Genomic DNA, 13,026 nt, shown 5'->3' on the forward strand with positions numbered 1-13,026 from the left:
ATGCCATAAAAGGATAAAACTATCAGTCTCTCTATGGACTCTATTTATGGTTTAAAGTTTACTTCATCTATGGCTTATCTTCAATTAAATCTTCAACTCAAATTTTTAAGGATCAAATTTAACAGGGATAAAGCTATAAAATCCTAATCTTATAATAGCTACTAGCATGTAAACTGTTATATAATTCATTTAGTGGCAGGATTTATTTAGCCTACTGCATATGTTTAAAGCAAGTAACTAAAACAAAGTTTAGGTCAGGTATACTTAATGGATTATGGCCCTCAAACTCCACAGAGATCTGGTGAATATGTTATTTAAAATGTTTAATAAAAATATTTCCCATGACAGACAGGAATGCCATATCCTAGAGGGAACCCTAAGGCCTCCAAAGAAGATGTGATAACACTACCCACTGGGTGAAACTGCCCTATGTCTTGCCTGCTGATAGGGCCCTACACAAACTGTGAACTCTTTTGGATTGATTGAGTTCCCCCAAGATCCTCCTCCACAGGAAACTCTCAGAGCTTCTGGGCCTTGCAGCTGAAGACTCAAGCTACACTATGTGGCAGTTTAAGATTAAATGCTGTCCTGTATGACAGCCAAAGATTGACTACTGCCCCCGGTGAAGCCATTGAGACTATGAAGACCTAGGGCAGTCTAGGTATTGGGTAAGTCTCTGTCATTTTAATTGATATATAGGCCATTTGGATTATACCTCCTGCTAGGTAGTGGGTGTCTTTTTAATTGGTACATAGGCCATTTGGATTATACCTCTTGCTCTAATTTATCCTTCCGAGACCTCTGATGAGACTAACTGTAGCTTTAACAGCAGCAAGCATGCCAGCTCCTCCCCAAGACCACAGCTGCTGCCTCTTCCTATATACAAAGCAGACCTCAAGCCTCACTTTCCTGGGGCTGGCAGGTCTTCAAGGGCTGAGGAAGACAGTTTCCTTTGCCCAGACTCTGAAGTCACTTTGGGGTCCCCAAAGTTTTACTATGACTCTTGAGTATGGTGCTCTCTCTACACTGTGGATTTCAGTACAGATTACAAACAGTGGCAGTGCTAACATCTAAAACTTTTTTTGGGGGGGCTCGAGACAGGCTTTCTCTGTAGCTCTTGTAGACCAGGCTGGCCTCAAACTCACAGAGATCCGCCTGCCTCTGCCTTCCAAGTGCTGGGATTAAAGGCGTGCGCCACCACCGCCAGACCATATCTAAAACTTTAATCTCTCTTTATAAACTTTTAAAAAATCTTTGTAAGCTTCAGGGAGTTAACTTGGAGCCACCACCTCTCACAGGTCAAGTGGACAAATAAGTACTGTCAATCAACAGCCCATCCCCCCCCCTCCTCCGCCTGTTCTGCCTATTCCTGAGGATGGGATCTCTCTCTTCCCCAACTTCCAGGCCCTTGGACTCTCCCAGATATGTCTGCCTCTGTCTACAATAAACTTTCTCCTCCACCATACCTAGGAGCAGTCACGTCCTCCTTTTTTACTTCTTTTCTTCATTCAGGCACATGTGTGTATGTGAGAATGCATGCTTGTCGAGGCCCTGTGTAGACGTCCAGAATCATCTTCCCCTGCTCTCCACCTAATTCACTGAGTCAGGGTCTCTCAATCAAACCCAGAGCTCACCAATAAGGCTAGTCGGGCTGTTCTGAGAAGGCTGGCATTATAGGCAGGCTATGTGGCATTTATGCGGGGGCTGGGAATTGAACACAGGTGCAGCAAGCCCTCTGCCCACCAAGCCCTCAAGGAAAGATTTTCTTTATTCTTCCTAACTTTCCTTCCACTAGTCAGTAATGCTCAAGCCACACCAAACCAGGGTGCATCTAGGGACAGCGAAGATCTGTTGGCTCCTATAGCTTAGGGCTGTGGATCCTCCCTCAAAGGTAGAGTGCTCCCACAGCTTGTTTAAGGTCCTGGATTGCCAGTGGCATAAAAAAAGAGGTGGAACAGTCTGCATTTCAATTCAAGATGCAGATAAGGAGATTAACTAACAGCAAGTGTAATTTAAAACTGGGGGAAATGCTAGAAAGGAAATAAAACAAGGATGTGAAGTCGGAAAAGTACCTGGGAGTTCTCGGCAGGCCTTTCTGAGGAAGTAATGTTTGAACTGAGAGCTTGATTGAAAGCAGTCAGCCAAGCGGAAAGCAGCAGGTACCAAGGCCCTGTGGGAGAGAGAGGCTCGGTAAATCGAACATGATGAATGAGGAAGGGAGGTGGATGGACGGATGCAAAACGGCATCTTTTCCTCCCCACAGGGGCTGGAAGCCTTCGTGGGGCTTTCAGAAGGGATCCTGAATTAGAGCTGGCTAGGGAGAAACACTGCTGGATGCTAGGCAAGTGGGGACTCGCCTACTATTTGAAGCATTCCCTTCCCAAGCCTCATTCTCCCCTCTCGGCCCCTCAGCTCAATCAAGGGAAGTGAGGGCCTCCGCCACCTGTGGCGTCCCCTGAGGTTTGCCTGGGGCAAACAGGAAGTCACAGTCCAGTTGAGACAGGCCTGGAACTCAACTGAGAAAGCCTGTCTCTTGGGTCTCTAGCCTTTCCTTTTAGTACTGTCATCAGTGAAAGGCACACACACAGCCACTCACACACACACAGCCACACACACACACACACACACACACACACACACACACACACGCACAACACACAGGGGCACACACACACAGGCATTCTCAGACACACACAGACACTGCACAATACACACAGGCACACACATGCACAACACACACAGACACAGACCCACGGGCAAACACATGCACAACACACAGAGGCACACACACATGCACGGACTACTGAACCACTTTCTCTGTGTGACTGTAGAAAATACCCTTCCCTGTTTGAGCCCAAACCCTCATTTCCATGAATCTCCTCCAACTGAATCAGGGGCTTAGCTGGAAGATAAAGGAACCTTAACCAGAAGTCATTGTTAAAGACCACTGCAGAGAGTAACAATGGCTCTCGCTCCCCACACAGCTGTCCAGCTCCCTCCCAGCTTTGACTGATGTGTTCCCAGAACAGTCTCTGGGGGTAGCTCTCTTACTAACTTGCTTAGAGATAAGGAAATTTAACCATGGTTTTGCAGCAACTAATGACTCCACTCTTAGGCGTTAGCTGACACTGTCTCTCAGAAACTGAACTGTAGATTGGACCAAAAAAGATACTCACACACACACACACACACACACACACACACACACACACACACACACAGAGACACACACTACCCCCCACACTACACACATCTCACACACCAAACACACACACACTACCCCCCACTACACACACCTCACACACCAAACACCCCCCCACACCCTGCACCCCACACACTCCTCACACCACACACACACACCTCCTCACACCACACACACTACCCCCCACACTACACACACCTCACACACCAAACACCCCCCCACACCCTGCACCCCACACACTCCTCCCACCACACACACACACCTCCTCACACCACACACACACTACCCCCCACATTACACACACCTTACACACCACCATCCCCGCCCCCTTTTTTTCCTGTGCTAGAATCCAGCACAGGCAAGTGCTCTACCGTTGGGCTACATTACGTACCCAGTTCACAATCCCCTCCATTTTTTGAGGGGGATTGAGACAGGGTCTCACTATGTAGCCCTGGCTGACTTGGAACTCACAGAGATCTGCCTGCTGCTGTCTCCCAGTTCCTGGGATTAAAGGTGTCACTATGCCTGCTTGGTTCTTCATTTTTTGAAATGTGGTCTTGCTATGTAGCCCAAGCTGGAATGAAATCCAATATGTGGTATGTGTTCATGTCTGTGTATGTGTCTATATGTGGTAGCAGGGATTGAATCTAGGTCTGGTACATACTCTGTCATTGAACTATGTCCTCAGCTTTTTAAAAAATATTTTTAAATTTTCAGAAAGGGTACACAACTGTGACATATGTGCAGAGTGCCTAGACTCCTAACAGTGAGAACAGGGCTGTCTCCAACTCTTTAAAGGCTTTGGGACTCCAACCCTCATACGGGGTCACCTTGCCCAGCCTTAATACATGTGGAGATGCTTAGTCTACTGCAACTTAATATGCCATGTTTTGTTGATATCCATTTTCCCTGAACTTTCCTGAACAAAAAGAGAGGAAGAGTGGATTGGGGAGACTGAGGGAGAGAAATTAGGAGGAGAGGAGGGAGGGGAAACCACAGCCGGGATGTAAAATAAATAAATAAATAAATAAAAATTTTTCAGACAGGATCTTGGTAAGTAGTTTAGACTAGCCTTGAACTCACTCTGCAGTGATCCTCTCAAGTAGCTGAAATTATAGGACTGGATCACTATATCCAATATAAAGTCCTAATACTATCCCCAGATGATAGAGAAAAACGTGGAAGCCAGGCATGGTGGCACATGCCTTTAATCCCATCACTTGGGAGACAGAGGTATGAAATAGAATCAGAGCTTGGAGTCTGGAGAAGGGAGAAGAAAGGAGAAGGGAGACCTGAAATCTGTATCCACTCGTCTGACAAATATTTACCAGCTGCACTGTGTGGGAAACACTGGGCATGCAGTGGTGAGGCTGTTAGCCTTGCCCCATGGGGCTTCCATGCCGTTGTGGATCTGGAAGAGTGCCTACAAAAGGGGCCATCTTTTTCCTCTATAGGGGGACTGCCACCACCCCCACAGACACCCATGGTTCATTGCCCTCCAGCCTCCTGCTTGCCCCAGCATCCTCTGCGCGGCCACACAGAAACTGAGTGCCCCGGGGAGCCTGGCTGCCATGCCATCTCCTGTTTCCCTCTCCTTCCTCCTCTTCCTTACCCTTGTAGAAGGCAGGAGCCAGAAGCCGCTACTGGTGGAGGTAGAAGGTATGTCCGTCTGTATGTCTGAAGAGAAGGACCTGGGGTTGGAAGCCTGGGTTCTGGGTTGAGTAGCTGAGCCTTCATTTTCTTATTGGTAAACGTCTGGGAGGAGTCAGAAGAGACCCTCAGGGCTTCCCATATGGTGAACTTCTGGGGTCCTTCGGTTTATGAGGAGGGAAGGGGGGCCGGGGCTCCCCTCTTCCTCTCCCCACAGAAGGAAGCAACCTTGTGCTACCATGCCTCCCGGACCCCTCACCTAACTCTTCTGAGAAGCTAGCCTGGTATCGAGGGAACCAGTCAACACCCTTCTTGGAGCTGAGCCTAGGGTCGCCAGGCCTGGGCCTGCATGTAGGGCCCCTGGGAATCTTGCTAATCATTGTCAATGCCTCGGACCACATGGGGGGCTTCTACCTGTGCCAGAATGGGTCCCCTTCCGAGGATACCTGGCAGCCTGCCTGGACAGTGAACGTGGAGGACAGTGGTGAGTGCCTGGCAGGGCTGGGTAGTGGGGGTTGGTGGGAAAGGGAGCTCTCAACAGACAGAAGATGGTGGGGGTTCAGCGGCTGAGGAGGAAGGGGTTATTTCTAGGTAGCAGGTTCCTATGGATTGGTAACTGCTCAGAGCTACCCATCTCTGTCTCTCTCTCCTGTCAGGCGTAGTTGCTTTCTCTATATATCTCCGGTTCTGCCTTTCCGGGTCTCTGTATCTCCCCCCTCTCATGTTCTATGTATGGTTTGGGGTTTCTTCTCAGGGGAGCTGTTCCGCTGGAATGCTTCAGATATAGGGGACCTGAACTGTGGCCTGGAGAACAGGTCCTCAGGGAGCCATGGGCCCACTTCTGGTTCCCACAAAAGTCCCTCGCTGTATGTGTGGACTAAAGACCATCCTGAGGTCATGGGGACAGAACCTGTATGTGCCCCACAGACAGTCAGTCTGAATCAGAGTCTAATCAACCAAGGTAAGGGGGCGCTGGGAAGTGGGGTCCCAAGGATAGAAAATGGTACTGGGAACTAGAGGGTTTGGGGAGATGAGACCTCAAAGATTATACTTTCATTATCTTTTCTCTCCCTGTTCTAGATCTCACTGTAGCCCCTGGCTCCACACTTTGGCTGTCCTGTGGGGTACCCCCTGTCCCAGTGGCCAGAGGCTCCATCTCCTGGACCCGTGTGCATCCTAAGAGGCCTAATGTTTCATTATTGAACCTAAGCCTTTGGGAAGAGCACCCAGTCAGAGAGATGTGGGTTTGGGGGCCTGTTTTGTCACTGTCTCAAGCCACAGCTTTGGATGAAGGTACCTACTATTGTCTCCATGGAGGCCAGCCCATCGAGATGCATGTGAAGGTCAATGAAAGGTCAGGTAGGGTTTCTCTCAATTCTGGGAATCTGTGTGGAACTACTTGAAGAATTGGAAGGGTTAGGAAGAATTGGGATTCAGTAGAGTGTTTACTTAGCATGTATGAGGCCCTGTGTGTGTGTGTGTGTGTGTGTGTGTGTAGACAGAGAGACAGACAGGCTGACAGACAGACACTATTCTGGTGATGTACAACAGTAACTCTAGAACTTGGAAGGCTGAGGAATGAATACATGTTCTAAGCAAGCCTAGCACTAGGATCAGATTCAAGCCTCATCCCAAACTCCAATTTGCACACTGAATTCTAACTTTAGCTCTTTGCTCATTGCTTCTGAGAACTAGCTTTTCTGGGTCTTCTCCTGTGAGCTCTAGTGACCTCTTCCTCTCCAACCCTTCCCTCTCGGAGCCCTGGGCCTTGTACTCATTCCTATCCACACCGTCTTCTCATTTGCATCCTTACTCCAATGATGCTAATTTCCCATGCCTTTACACCTACCCTGAGCTCCACACTCCCCACACCCAGCCATTTCCTGGAATTGCCATTTGATGTCCCATAGACATAGCAGGCTTGCTAAGTAAAGTCAAACTCAGCATCTTTACCACCTATACTCTTCTGGGTGGTTTTGCAAAAATGGAGCACCCAAAAGAATCTACATGGGTTCACATGCTCATGATTAGGAGCCTGACTTTCTTCCTTTTCCTCACTCCATCCATCACATCAGCCACAACGTCTTGCCTTTGCTGTCTCCTTAATACAATTCTACCGTGCTATCATGACCACAACTCTTAAATGCTACCTCAACTTCCAATCCAAACTTGATCTCACGACATGTTGGATCCCAACTCTAACTTAATAGACACACCTCTGCCTTGCATTTTGACCATGATTATCCTTAACTGCAGATAATCTTCCCCTAATTGCTTGGATAATACCCATGCTTTGTGCATGGTTTGTTAGTATAGTGTCTTGTGCTCTGTGCCAGCCTCTGTGGCATAATCCATGTCCTCTTGGGGATAATGGAACAGAGAAGACCCCTCTGCAGAGTTCAAGACTTTAAAGCTGTGTCTTACGTTGGTCTCCCAGACAATGTTCTTTGAGGGGTTGGAGAGTTAGTTAGATGCATTGTGGGACCCTTGTCTCATAGCGCCTTCCTCCTCACAGTGTGGCTCTGGCTGTTGAGAACTGGTGGATGGGTGATCCCAGTTGTGACTATAGTATATCTCGTCACCTGCATGGTTTCTCTGGTGGCTTTTCTCTACTTTCGAAGAGGTGAGTCATGCCTCCCAGTGTCCCCCAATTCTACCCAATCTTTCCCAGAACAAGGCCACACTGACTGATCTGACATGTCCGACAGCCCTGTCCTTACTTCTTTAATGCCTCTTAAACTTCTCAGGGCCCCTAACATTTGTATAACCATCTCCTCTATTGACCCAAGGGACCTTCCCTGTATCCCCCAAATTCTCCTCCTGCCAGGCAGTCCCTCCTCTGATCAATCTCTTTAAATCCCACCAGCCCTTATCCTGAAGAGGAAAAGAAGGCGGATGATGGACCCTGCCAGGAGGTAAAGTAGCAGAGCCCTTTTGCTGTAAGCTTTACACCCTTTCTTCCATCCTGCAGGCCTTGGCACTATTTCTGTTGGTTGAAATACTATCCAAGTTCAAAGGCTGCCTCCAAAATCACCTTCTTTGGCATGGCCCCCTACTCATTGGAGGGTGTCCCTTCTGAGTTAACCTCCAGAACAGAATGGAACGGTTTAGCTTCAAGGTGTACCAACCCTTTCTCCCTTCAGATTCTTCAAAGTGACACCTCCCTCAGGAAACGGAACCCAGAACCACTATGGGAATGTGCTCTCCCTTCCTACACCCACCTCCAGCTCTGGTGAGGGACCCCCAGGGGCCTTTGACTCAGATCCTTCCTCCAGAGCCAGCTAGCTGCACATCATCTTCATTTCTCCAGTCTTCTGAGAGCAGAGCCTTCCTTTCCCAGAGCAGAGCCCAGTGCTGAGTGCTGAGTCCCACCAGATCAGTCAAGTAGGGTCCCTGGACCTTGGCCGGAACACAACCGGGTCTTAGAACTTGAGGTCAAGGCCCAGATTTAGATCCCTTCCCCGTGGTTCAAGGCCAGTTACCAGGTGTTCTGCAGAGCCTAGAGCAGTCTCCTTCCTGCCTTGGCTGGAATGACCATTTTAAAATGCTCTTTTCACCAGCCCATGCTCAGCGTTGGGCCGCAGGCCTGGCGAGTGCCCCTGGGTCCTATGGAAACCCGCGCATTGAAGTCCAGGATACTGGAGCTCAGAGCCGTGAAACAGGTCAGATGGAAGGGTGTGGGATCAGTTGGCTGGGGTGAAGGAGGAGAGATGTTGATAACTCAGTTCTCCACACCGGTCCTAAACTCAGGGCTGGAAGAAGAAGAAGGAGAGGCCTATGAAGAGCCAGACAGTGAGGAGGGTTCCGAGTTCTATGAGAACGACTCCAACCTTGGGCAGGAACAGCTTTCTCAGGGTGAGGTCCCACTCCCCCTGGTCCTGACACTTCCCCAACTGCGGACCTTTGTTAGAGATGCCCCTTTTTCTCTACCAGATGGTAGTGGCTATGAGAACCCTGAGGATGAGCCCATGGGTCCAGAAGAGGAAGACTCCTTCTCTAACGGTAATGTGGGGTCCTTGTGGGGCTGGTGGCCAAGAAAGCGTGCCTGGTGCTGCAGAGCTCCTAACACACAGGAACATGGTTTGAACTCTCTTTTCCACAGCTGAGTCTTACGAAAACGCAGATGAGGAGCTGACCCAACCAACTGGCAGGACCATGGGTGTGTATGTGTGTATGTGAGTGAAAGTGGTCGCTCTGGGTCGAGGCTGGAGACCAGGAGAAAAAGTGATGTGACTCTTCTTGTTCCAGACTTCCTGAGCCCCCACGGATCTGCCTGGGACCCCAGCAGGGAGGCATCCTCACTTGGTGAGAGATGCTTAGGACCACCTTTTTTTGGTCAATTTAGGCTGATACAATTTTAGCTCTGACCTCAAGCCCAAACTTAACCCCTGTCTTAGACTTCATTCCTACCTCCAACCCCTACCCACTATCCCGTTTTCCCAGTATTTATACTGTCTCTAACGTTGAACATCAATATTGACCCAAGCGGGACTGACAACCTCGTCTGTTTAATTTCCCCTGCCTGGGTCCTGCCCTGTGGTAGGCAGCACTACATTGCCCCCAGCCCCAGCAGGGCTTCTAGGTCTCTAATCTTTCATTCCCTACCTAAGCAGGGTCCCAGTCCTATGAGGATATGAGAGGAATCCTGTATGCAGCTCCCCAGCTCCGATCAATTCGGTCTGGCCCCAGCCATGAGGAAGGCGAGTACTTCCGTACAGTTCCCAGCTGTCCTTTGGGCCACCCCTCCCACTTCCTTCCCTTCCTATTTATTCTTTCCTTTTTCCTGATATAATCCAGATGCAGACTCTTATGAAAACATGGATAAGTCTGATGATCCAGAGCCAGCATGGGGAGGAGAGGACCACACGGGGGCTTGGGATACGAGGTGACTCTCAAGTGAGTAGATGAGCTGGACACTGCCCCTGGAAGAGAGGAGGAAGAGGGAGATGGACAAGGATGGAAGTGCAGAGCTGTCTGACAGGGAGAGGAAGGGGAAGGGCTTCCGGATCCTGGTGGATGGGGCCTCCACTCCTTCCCATCGTTGTTTCTTCTATATAGTCTGGACTTCCTCGGGTCCCAAGAGCCACATTCAACTCTGAACTCTGGAGGTCCCAATCTGATGGTGTCACTCACTGAAATGACCTTGTTTAGGATGTGTGTATGTGAACGCACGCACTCATAAGCATGTACAAGTGAAGCTTCCTTCCCACCCTTTTTGTTTCCCCCAAATAAACTCAATGAGCCACTCAAGTTCTCTGAAGCAATGCCGTTGTATGGAAAGGAAGGAAAGATGGGGGAGGACACACTCCCAAATCACCCGAGGAAGGAGGGCTACAGGCTGAATGCAGCCTGGCCCCAGCCTTCCCAGGCCTTCGCATCAGCCACCTTCTAAACATCCAGGGATGCAAATGTACTCATCCACCATCCAGCTGATGTCCCACGAGGAAGAGGCAGTGATGGGATTGGCAGGCTAGTTAGAAAACATTATCTAGCATCACTACAGATTTTTGTACCTTCTCTATTCTAAACATTAGCATCTATGAGTCATTTTGTCCTTACAATAAGGTCACAAACCCCTTGAGTATGCCAGGATTTATCAAAGTAAATTTATGTGTGGAATTGAAGTGTGTGTGAGTTTTTGAGATGGGATTTTGATATGTATCTTACTTAGAATTTCTATTTTTTTGTGATAAACCATCACAACCAAAAGCAACTTGGGGGGGTTATTTCATCTTACAGCTTGTACCCCATTATCCAGGGAAGTCAGGGCAGGAACTCAAGGCAGGATTTGGAGACAGTAGCTCATGCAGAGGAGTGCTTCTTACTGGTTTGCTCTCCATGACTTGCTTAACCTGCTTTCTTATACTGTCCTGGACGACTTACCCTGGACTGACCTTGCCCACAATGGGCTGGGTGGGGCCCTCTGAAATCATTAATCAAGAAAATGTCCCACAGACATTGATGGAAGCATTTTTCTCAATTTAGAATCCCTCTTCCTAGATGACTCGATCTTCTGTCAGAATTGACAAAAAAAACTAATCAGTACACTATATGTCCATCCCAGTCTTAAACTTATGGGCTCAAGTGATCCCCCTGCCTCATGAATAGTTGTAACTACAACTGAATACTACTATGTTTGTACTTTTTTTCTTGGTACTGGAACCAAACCTAGGACATCATACATGCTACTGAGAACACTGCAATACCCAGCTATACTAGAAGCTTTATGGAATATATGTTTGGTTTTCTTCTCTCTCTCTCTCTCTCTCTCTCTCTCTCTCTGTGTGTGTGTGTGTGTGTGTGTGTGTACCCGTGCACACCAGTAAGTTGACAGATGATTGGCAGCACTGATGGTTGGTAGCTTCAGGATGGGAATGGTCACCAGAGAGACCAGGCAGGATTAGAGGGCTTGGAATTGTGCTCATCCAGCCTCCAGAAAGGGGAAAGGATTGAAGGTTCAGTTGGTGGCCAGTGAAGTAATCAGTCATGCCTATGTATAAATCTGGAAGAGTGAAGCAAGAGGCTCCCAAGTCCTAGCCAGCTTGGACTATGAAAACAAAGGCAGAAAACAGGGGACGGGTTTGGGGAACCCCAAGGCTGCTGAGCACATGGAGGCTTTTCCAAAGTGAATTGATCCCACGGAGAGGCTGTGGGAACCCTGATTTGCATCAGTTTCTCAGAAGCACAGGTGTGGTGTGCTGTGTATCATCTGAGGATTTAGGAGGCTAAGGCAGGCGAATGGAGAGTTCCAGGCCGCCTGGTCTCAGAACAAAGCAGCACAAGTAGCCTGAGGCCTGCAGCAGGGGCCAAGCTTGGGCCTGCTGCCTTCATCCTGGGGGTCTGATTTCTTCAGGGAGACATTGTCAGTACTCAGCTAGATTAAAGTCTGTCACTTGCTGTCCCTGAAAAATGGTTTAGTCACTTGTTGGTGGAGAGAAACCTCTGTACCTTTCTGGGATCATACAAATCTGTGTTGATTGTTGCTTAGAGAATGCAAGAAGAAAAGAATTTGAATAGATTTCCCCATATTATCAGATTATGTTTATTAAGTCATATCATCTTCACAAACCCGCTCTAAGTATACTAACATTATGACAGCTTCACAGATGAAGAGATTGGGGCAGGCAGAGGAGATAAGTAGCATGCCACAGCTTGTCTAGTTGGTACACGGTGAGGCCATGCACTCTGGTTCTCTGCCCACATTCAGCCTTGCCGCTCTCCCTTCTGTTTACCTGTGTCCTCTGTGGTGCTGGAGATGGCACACAGGGCTCTGGGTGTGTTGGACTGTGCTCCATCCATCACTGTCCACCCCCTCCCTCCTGACACAATACTACAGAAGGGGAACTGAGCATCCGAGAAACTAAGTGACACACCTTCAGTCACATGGCTAAAGTCTGAGCATGTAGCCACCCTGTCTCTCCACTTGGTGTTCATGGAGCCTTGTCCTTGCACAAACAACACCTGCAAGACCTTTCAGAGCAAGTCTTCAGCCCTGGAAACTATCCTGAGCAAGCTCCATGCCATCCATTTTGTGAGATGGCATTGGTCTCTGATTCCCAATGTCCTCCATTGGTCATGTTCTCCTTGTCACCATTGTCCCCAGCTCTGTGACCTTCTTAACCTCAGACTGGCATCTGAAACCCAGTCTTCCTTTTTTTTTTTCAAGGTGGGAGGCAGGTCTTTAATGGGGTGGGACAGAGTTCCAGTCTTCCTTTTAAAAAGTTTAAAGATGTTTATTATTTTATGTGTATGGGTGTTTTATCTGCATGGATGTCTGTGCACCACACACCTGCCTGGTGCTTGAGGAGGCCAGAAAAGGATGTTGGATTCCCTGGGACTGGAGTTGCAAATGGTTGTGAACTTCCACATGGTTGTTGGGAATTGAACCCAGGTCCCCTAGAAGAGCAACCAGTGCTCCTAATCACTGAGTCATCTCTCCAGTCTCTCCCTCTCGCCCTTTCTCTCTCTCTCTCTCTCTCTCTCTCTCTCTCTCTCTCTCTCTCTCTCTCTCTCTCTCTCTCTCTCTCTCTTCCTCCTGAGATAGGGTTTCTCTGGTTGTCCTGGAACTTACTCTGTAGATCAGACTGGCCTTGAACTCAGAGATCCACCTGCTTCTGCATCCCGAGTGCTGAGATTAAAGTCATGCACCACCATAATCTGACAAAACCTATTCA

The 13,026-nt window shown here is 48.7% G+C and overlaps 1 protein-coding gene across 3 annotated transcripts; it reads left to right on the plus strand.

Annotated features, from left to right (window-relative positions):
• Nucleotides 1–572: 572 nt before the first annotated feature.
• Nucleotides 573–10,102, plus strand: Cd19 (CD19 molecule). 3 transcript variants are annotated; one of them, XM_040754639.1, is made up of 16 exons: nt 573–668; nt 4,657–4,861; nt 5,073–5,336; nt 5,607–5,813; nt 5,933–6,211; nt 7,368–7,475; nt 7,719–7,767; nt 7,996–8,084; nt 8,413–8,514; nt 8,603–8,707; nt 8,786–8,854; nt 8,955–9,011; nt 9,101–9,157; nt 9,463–9,552; nt 9,650–9,748; nt 9,911–10,102. In XM_040754639.1, the coding sequence occupies exons 2-15, from the start codon at nt 4,774–4,776 to the stop codon at nt 9,739–9,741; spliced, it is 1,656 nt and encodes a 551-aa protein (XP_040610573.1). In that variant the 5' UTR covers nt 573–668; nt 4,657–4,773; the 3' UTR covers nt 9,742–9,748; nt 9,911–10,102. The 3 variants fall into 3 exon arrangements, with proteins under 3 accessions (XP_040610573.1, XP_040610561.1, XP_040610565.1); XM_040754627.1 differs by having other exon boundaries at nt 575–668; nt 5,070–5,336; XM_040754631.1 differs by having other exon boundaries at nt 578–668; nt 5,070–5,336; nt 9,466–9,552.
• Nucleotides 10,103–13,026: the final 2,924 nt, after the last annotated feature.

This window comes from Mesocricetus auratus, unplaced genomic scaffold (genome assembly GCF_017639785.1).
Source record: "Mesocricetus auratus isolate SY011 unplaced genomic scaffold, BCM_Maur_2.0 Super-Scaffold_4256, whole genome shotgun sequence".
Classification (NCBI taxonomy): domain Eukaryota; kingdom Metazoa; phylum Chordata; class Mammalia; order Rodentia; family Cricetidae; genus Mesocricetus; species Mesocricetus auratus.